The sequence below is a fragment of the Hemitrygon akajei genome, chromosome 17 (assembly GCF_048418815.1).
Source record: "Hemitrygon akajei chromosome 17, sHemAka1.3, whole genome shotgun sequence".
NCBI classification, from domain to species: domain Eukaryota; kingdom Metazoa; phylum Chordata; class Chondrichthyes; order Myliobatiformes; family Dasyatidae; genus Hemitrygon; species Hemitrygon akajei.
The window spans coordinates 84,381,113-84,389,918 of NC_133140.1; the positions used below are offsets into that span (position 1 = coordinate 84,381,113).

General features: G+C 46.8%; 1 protein-coding gene across 1 annotated transcript in view; it reads left to right on the forward strand.

Moving 5' to 3' along the window:
- The window catches only part of LOC140740856 (cadherin-5-like), a 106,936-nt gene extending 99,768 nt beyond the window's left edge, over nt 1–7,168 (forward strand). The window contains exon 12 of the mRNA XM_073070421.1: nt 6,430–7,168. Within this exon, the coding sequence (XP_072926522.1) occupies nt 6,430–6,917 (488 nt within the window). The 3' untranslated portion in view covers nt 6,918–7,168. The remainder of the gene's footprint in view (nt 1–6,429) is intronic.
- Nucleotides 7,169–8,806: the final 1,638 nt, after the last annotated feature.

Sequence of the window (8,806 nt, forward strand, 5' to 3'; positions counted from 1 at the left end):
AATGCAGTTAGCCGGATCAGCAAATTTGCGGTTAACACCAAGAGTGGGGATGTAGTGGACAGTGAGAAAAACTATCAGAGCTTGCAGCAGCATCAGAACCAGCTGGAAAAATGGGCTGAAAAATGGCAGATGGAATTTAATGCAGACAAGTGTGAGGGTTTGCATTTCAAGAGGACCAGCCAGGGTGGGGCACTGATGTGTGCAGATCTGGGAATACAGGTCCATAATTCATTGAAAGTGGCCTCACAGGTAGATAGGGTTGTAAAGAAAGCTTTTGCCACTTTGGCTTTAATAATTCAAAGTATGGAGTACAGGAGATGGGCTGTTATGTTGAAGTTCTATAAAGTGTTGGTACGGCCTATTTTGGAGTATTGCATGCTGTTTTGGTCACCTACCTTCAAGAAAGATATCAATAAGATTGAAAGAGTACAGAGAAAATTTACAAGCATGTTGCTGGGACTTGAGGATCTGAGTTATAGGGAAAGGTTAAATAAGTTAGGACTTTATTCCCTGGAGTGTAGGAGAGTGACAGGAGATTTGATAGAGGCAAACAAAATTATGAGGGGTATAGATAGGGTAAATGCAAGAAGGGTTTATTCACTGAGGTTTGGTGAGACTAAAGCTAGAGGTCATAGGTTAAGGGTGAAAGATGAAATGTTTAAGGGGAATTTGAGGAGGAACTTCTTCACTCAGATAGTGGTGAGAGTGTGGAACAAGCTGCCAGCAGAAATAGCGGTTTCGGGTTCAATTGAAACATTTAAGAGAAGTTTGGATGCGTATCTGGATGGGAGGGGTATGAAGTGACATTGTCTGGCTGTAAATGGTTGGGACTAGGCAGACAGGTCAGCATGGACTAGATGGGCCGAGGGCCCTCTTTCTGTGCGGTACTGTTCTAAGACTCCCTGATATGTGACAATAGTTACACTAAAGTTTAACTTGCAGCAGGCAATTAATGTTTCAGAACTGGCATAAGGAATGGAGTGGAAAACCAGATCACCCAGAGGAAGGCTGTGTGATCACAGGGTGAGCATTCAAATTCCACACTTACAGTGCCCGAGGTCAACATCGAGCCCGGCTCACCGGGGATCGGGGCTGTGAGCTGTAATTACTGCAGCACCTTGTTCACAGATACAGGTTCGATAATTGTCCAAAGAGCAAGCAGGTCTAACTAGAACATTCCTTTTCAGCTTTAATAGAGATAAACTCCTTTTCAATTCTGTCCCTCTGGAAATGAACACGAGTGTTCTGTTTACATAGTTCAAGATTATAAAAGAACAAATTGTAGTTTTCAACATGAAGGCAACACTGTAATATGAACAGACCAAATTGTCTCTCCCACCTTACAATTAAGTTCACTGGCTTAAGATGAAGATTAGTTTTATTTGTCACATGTGCATCAAAACATTGAAACATACAGTTAAATGCTTGCATCAATGACCAACACAATCATAGAATGCGCTGGGGGCAGCCCACAAGTGTCACCACACTTCCGGCTCCAACATAACATGCCCACAACTTACTAACTCTGATCTGAATGTACAAACTCCTTACAGACAGCAGCGAGATTTGAACCCACTCACAATTGCTGGCACTAGGCGACCATGCCGCCCGTAACAGGGAGAGTTGTTAAGAAAGTTTTCTCTTTGTCCCACATGTTCCTTTTTGAACTGACTATCTGTTATTTGTATACTTTCCTTATCCTTTGCACGATTTGTTCTTTTTTCACACATTGGGTGTTTGGCAATCTTTGTTGTGTGGGGTTTTTTTCTTAATGTATTCTATTGTGTTTCTTTGTTTTGTGGCTGCCTACAAAGAGACAAATCTCAGGGTTGTATACTGTATACATAATTTGATAAATGTACTTTGAACTTTGAGAGGAGAAACAACTTCTGTTTTTATTCTCCAATGGATCCCCCAGTTAACTGAACACCAGTGTTAAATCTCCCCATAAACTTCACTGACCAATGCTGCCCGATACAAACTCTTCACTCAACTGAACCCCCTCAGCCCTGCCCCTAAAGTACTCTGCATTATTTCCAAAGTCTTGACAAAATTGGCTGCAGTCCTCCAGCTGTGACCTAAATCGAGATAAATTATTTAATCTGTATTTATAAAATATTTAAAATTTATCAATAATGTATAACTTTGTAAGCTCTTTCACTTTTGCAAGAATTTCATCTGCCTTTCCTACAACTAACAGCAAGACCTGGCACCCTCAGTCGACTCAAAAGAGTGTCAAATCAGGGCTCAAAAGCTTAAAGGAAATGGACTGAGAAGAAGGGAGATTTCTTCAACATAACATGGCTGTGGAGGCTTAATCCTTGAAAACTGAGGACAAGGGACAGGACAAAGGATGAACTGAGCTGGGTGACCAGATGTGACTTTATTGATTGAATCAAAATCTGAATCCTTTTTATTATCACTGACATATGTTGTGAAATTTGTTGTTTTGCAGCAACAGTACAGAGCATTGCATTAAAAATATTATAAATTGCAAAGAAATTAAATAAGTGTGCATAAAGAGAGCAAAATTAGTGGAGTAGTGCATGTCACCCTTAAGCAAGATGTAACTCTTGCTTAGCCCCCCTCCCCACACTGGATTAGGGTCACTTGAAGCCGTGGGACCAGGTGGTGGATGGTTGTGTGAGCAGCTGGTGCACATCACAAGTCCTGGTTATGCGACCGTTGACACCAGGCAAATTTTTCTACACAAGTGGTGTCCTATTGCCTTCTTCTGGACAGTGTCTTTACAAGATGGATGACCCCAGCCATTCTCAATACTCTTCAGAGATTGTCTGTCTGGTGTCAGTGTTCACATAACCAGGTCTTGTGATATGCACCAGCTGCTCATACGACCATCCACCACCTGCTCCCATGCTTCATGTAACCCCGATTGGGGAGGGGGAGAAGCAGGTGCTACACCTTGCCCAAGGGTGACCTACAGGCTAGTGAAAGGAAAGAGCACAAATAGAAACAGAAACATAGAAAACCTACAGCACAATACAGGCCCTACGGCCCACAGTGCTGTGCCAAGCATGTACATACTTTAGGAATGACCAAACATCACTCCAATCACTTTAAAGTATATTACAGTCGGCCCTCCTTATCCGTGGTTTCCGCTCGCGCAGATTCAACCAACTGCGATCAGGAAAACCCAGCAGTTCTCTCTCCAGCACTTGTTGTTTGAGCATGTACAGACTTTTTTCCCTTGTCATTATTCCCTAATCTAGTGGTCGCCAACCTGTCGATCGCGATGGACCGGTCGATCTTTGAGACTTTCCCAGTAGATCCCAAAAAATAAATAAATTAATACACAAATACTGTTGAGAGATTGTTTCTGGGTTGTGGGGTTTTAGTTCCGTTCTTTCTGCCCAGTGCGCATGCGTGTAGCTCCCCCCCGCACTACACAGTGTACTTCAGTGGTCCCCAACCACCGGGCCGCGAGGAAACAATATGAGTCAGTTGCACCTTTCCTCATTCCCTATCACGCCCACTGTTGAACTTGAACCCATGCGAGGTCATCAGTCGCCTATACGCGCAGCCAGCGAGATCCACCAACGCTACTGGCCCAGAACGCGGCCGGCAGGAAGAGCCGATGCTACTGGCCCAGAACGCGGCCGGTGGGAAGAGCCGATGCTACTGGCCCAGAACGCGGCCGGCAGGAAGAGCTGATGCTACTGGCCTGGAGCGTGGCCGGCGGGAAGAGCCAATGCTACTGGCCCAGAACGCGGCCGGTGGGAAGAGCTGATGCTACTGGCCTGGAGTGCGGCCGGCAGGAAGAGCCGATGCTACTGACCCAGAACGCGGCCGGCAGGAAGAGCTGATGCTACTGGCCCAGAACGCGGCTGGCAGGAAGAGTCGATGCTACTGGCCCAGAACGCGGCCGGCAGGAAGAGCCGATGCTACTGGCCCAGAACGCGGCCGGCGGGAAGAGCTGATGCTACTGGCCAGGAGTGCGGCCAGCGGGAAGTGCCATTGGTACTGGCCTGGAGCGCGGACAGATGGGCGTCGCCTCTGAACCTGTTTAGCACACCGAATGTTCGTGGGGAATCCGGTGCTAAAATATTCTCAGACGACCTAATTCGGGCTCAAGTTTTTGTAAGTAGCAGAGCAGCTACCTCGCTGCGATCTGCTGAAATAAACTTTTGTCAGCCGATAGATCCTACAAGGGGGGGCGGGCGCGGGCCTGTCACTCTCCTCGCTCGGTCGCCGCAGCCCCGGTACGGAGACCTCCGACCCTGACCTTGTCCTCTCACCCCACCCACGACCAGCCGCACCTGGCCAGGGTGTCTGGCGGCGGGCGGACAGAGGCTGGAGTTCAGGCTGGGAGGCTGTTTAATGAGGCAATGAAGCCCTCAAAACTGCATTGGTACCTTGAGTCCAAGCACCCTGCACTTAAAGACAAACCCGCTGAGCTTTTCAGCGGAAAAAACGTGAGCAGGGCGGGACGGCAGCTAAGTGCCGAGAACCGCGAAAACTAAATTGTGGAATAGACTGGACATAAGGAACCTGCTTCGAGTTTCGCTGTATGCCAGTCGTGTTTAACACTCCCCATCGCGCACCCCCCTGTCGGCCAGTCCGCAAGAATATTGTCAATATTAAACCGGTCCGTGGTGCAAAAAAGGGTGGGCACCCCTGGTGTTTATACATTATTTCTACTTCCGGGTTGCGGGGTTTTACTTCCGGTCTTTTCTGCCCCAGTGCACATGTGTATAACTAATCAATTTGGAGTCGATCTCGCCTTTCTCTAAGGCTGAGGTAGGGGATCTTGGGCTTAAAAAGGTTGGTGACCACTACTCTAAACAATACAGTATAACAACTATTTACATAGCATTTACATTGCATTAGGTATTATACGTAATCTAGAGATGACTTAAAGTACAGGCAGTCTCCGGGTTACAGATGAATTCCGTTCCTGAGTCTGTCCTTAAGTCGGATTTGTATGTAAGTCGGAACAGGTACATCTGGTATTATTTAGCATCAGTTAGTCAATCGTTTGTCTTAGTATATACTGTAGTATATATTTTACCTTTCTATGCATATAAAACACTTAAGAAACTCCCCCAGGTCCTAAAGTCCACCTGCACTGTGACGAGTTAAATAAGGGACTTGAGTATCCAAGTTTTTTGGTATCTGTGGGGTGTCCCGGAATCAATCCCCTGAGGATAAGGAGGGACGACTGTATATTGTATTAGCCATTTCCGCCCTGGGAAAAAGGCGCTGGTTGTCCTCTCCATTTATGCCTCTTACCATCTTACACCTCTCATCCTCCTTTGCTCCAAAGAGAAAAGCCTTCACTCTCTCAATCTCTCCTCATAAGACATGCTCTCAAATGTAGGCAGCATTCTGGTAAATCATTTCTGCACTTTCCCTAAGACCTCCATTTCTTTCCTATAATGTCGTTGTTCCTCTCCCCGCCCTGTGGCTCATCGGGTGGCAGTATTTCCATTTCTTCAGCATTTGTCTGTATTTTACAAGGCCAAGTTACTAGCTTGATGCTCAGCCCAGCACAGATGGAAAACGTGCGAGGAGCTGGCTGGGTTTGAACTCAGGACCACTCATGTCTGACTCTGGTGCGGTTGCCACTACACCTCTGACCGGCATTTGCTATAACGAGGCGACCAGAACTGAACACTACACTTGAATATGGAACATAGAACAGTCTCCTAAATGTATCTGCCTCTAGCTCAGGGCCGACAGCCCTGAACTGTCAAAAAGAAAGTGTTACAGCAATGAGGAATCCTTCTATATCTGTGTGTATCTGTATGGACAGACAGAGATGGATGATCTTCCCTGTTGCCCTAAATGCCAACAGCGTAACGGGCAGCAAGTAAGTAAGTACCTGCCTCTACCACAAGCCCTGGCAATAGGTTCCAAATACCACCATCTTGTGTTTAAAAAAAACTACCTCTGATATCCCCCCATGTTCCTCCAATCATAAATTTATGCCCTCTTGTATTGGCCATTTCCATCGTGGGAAAATGTCTCTGGCTATCCTCTTGATCTATGGCTGTTATCATTTTATACACCTCTATCAAGTCACCTCTGATCCTCCTTCACTCCAAAGAGAAAAGCTCCAGCTCACTCAACCTCTTGCACAGGATGTTGTTGAAACAAGTTGTACATTGAACACAGGGCAGGCAGTATCTACTGAGGGGAATAAACACACGACATTTCGGGCCAGGATCCTTCATCAAGACCTGATGCTCAGCGTCATGAAACCTGATGAAGGGTTTTGACCCAAAATGTCAATTGTTTATTCCCTCCATAGTTGCTGCCTGGCTTGCTGAGTTCCACCATCATTGTGTGTGAGTTGCTTTGCATTTCCAGCACCTGCAGAATCTCCTGTGCGTATGATTGTTGTATGTTTGTCTCTTTTGGTTGCACCTTCCCAAGTTCACAGCCTTCCTCTCTCTCTTTCCCTGCCAGCCCTGGTCTTGCTGATCGTGCGCCGGAAGATACATAAGAAGAGTGCCTTTGCGGGTTTGGTGAAGGCGCCAGGCGAGATCCACGAGCAGCTGGTGCGGTACGACGAGGAGGGTGGCGGAGAGATGGACACCAACAGCTTCGACATCACTGTGCTGAACTCCCTGCGGACCAAGGGGGGGCAGCCGTTGGAGGTGAGGGACTGTGCACCGGTGTACGCCCAGCTCAGGAAGAACCGCGACGACATGGGCTCAGTGGTCCAGATGAAGAAGGATGAGGCGGACGGTGACAGGGACGGTTTACCCTACGACACCCTCCACATCTATGGCTACGAGGGCTCTGACTCAGTCGCCGAGTCGCTAAGCTCCCTGGACATCTCCTCCATTGACTCCGAGCAAGACTATGACTTCCTCAATGACTGGGGTCCCAGGTTCCAAATGCTGGCTGAACTCTATGGATGTGACCCAGATGGGGAAAGCCTGGGTAACTGAGGCGGGAGAGGCATGTTGGAAAGGGGAGGGGAAGCGGGATTGTGGAGAAATCGACACAAAAAGCAACTGGATCTTCTGGAGATACACACGTTTGGGAGTTCACTCAGCCTCAGCCAATCCGATTATTTCAGACTCAGTTAGTTTATTGTCATTCAATCATATGCACGTCTACTGCCAAATGAAACAACATTCCTCTGGACCAAGGTGCACAACACAGTAAATATAACTCACACAAACAACACATAAAATAATATTACCACAACTAGATTAACAGATTCATTTACAACACAAGTTAAACAGTGTATCACTACTGGCACTTCATACGTGATGAGACCCGGGTGGTGGCTGGGAGCTCAGTACTCTCACGGTCTGGGGGAAGAAGCTGTTTCCATCCTAACAGTTCTTATCCCGATGCTACATTACCTCCTGTCCGACGGTAGAGGGTCAAAGAGATTGTTGGACGGATGGGAAGGATCACTGGCAATGCCAAGGACCCTTGTCAATCCAATGGTGCCACGGTACCATAGTGGCTAGTGTGATGCTATCACAGGAGTTTGGGGTTCAATTCCAGCGTCGTCTGTAAGAATTTTGTACGTTCTTCCTGCGAACGCGTGGGTTTCCTCCTGGTGCTTCGGTTTCTTCCACTGTCCATCGATGTTCCAGTTATTAGGTTCATTGGTCATTGTAAAATTCTCCTATGATTAGGCTAGGGTTGCTGGGCAGTGCAACAAGTTGGGCCGAAAAGGGTATCTTCCGGCTTAACAAGCAACACCACCCAGAAACTCACTGCGATGCATCTCTAAATAAATAAAAATTAAAGTTGTTAATTCCCATCCTATCCACCCCTCCTTGGCCCCCAACACCCTTAATACACCCCTCAACAATAATATCTTGAAACAAAGTCAGAGGAGGGGTCACCGTCTTTCAAACTTGGATCACAGCTAACCTGAGTCTTATCTCCATCTATCCCTTGCATGGGAGATTTCAACAGCTAGTTTTCAGTCAAAGGTGACCACCTGATCCCTACATGGGAGCCTTAGGAGATTTCAGCACCTGGATCTCAGAACTTATCTCCAACCACAGATGGTGGAAATAGCATTGTTATTGTCAGAAAAGTCTCAAATCTCTCATGGAATCATAGCTGGGATTAGAACTAGACTGGGATCAGGTCAAGAGAATTATAAAATCATGTCTTGTACAAGAGCTGCGGAGCAGAATTAGCTTGAAGGTGAAAGATACTGGGGTGGCAAAGAACTGGAAGAACTCATTGGGTCAGCTAGCATCTGTGGAAGGAAAATTGTATAAATATAAATATAATTGTAATTTTATATATAATCCTCCGTTGGTTAGGGTCGACCAGGGATGTTGCGTCTCAGCTGTCTACATGTTCCACAAGCGTGGGCAGTACGATATGGAGAACAAGCTGTTGCCCATGTAGCAGGCTCCTTCTTTCCCCACAGCTGATGAATCCAAAGGAACGGCAGAGACCAATGCAGTTCGGCACCAGCATCTTTGCAGGAGTTGCCAATCAGCGTTGAACTTTATGTAGGGACCTTAGGGACTCTAGCTCTGGATTATTCCTTGGGATTTAATCCCGAAGCCGTCCACATGCAATGCAGCGGAGGTTTGAGATCAGAGTTTTCTTTATCCTAAATGAGCTGCCAACCACAGTTGATGACCCCAACTGCCCAAAGCAAATGAGTTTAAGGAGCCAGTAGCCTCCCTTTGCCCTTTCTCCTGTCAGTAGAAATGAATTCCAGCAGGCTTAGAGGCCAGGAGCTGGACTTGGTTGTCAGAGACTATTTGATATGCACGCGATTAGAAGGATTTAATGGGTTCATTGACTATTCAGAATCTGATTGCAGAGGGAAAGAAGCTGTTCCTGAAAC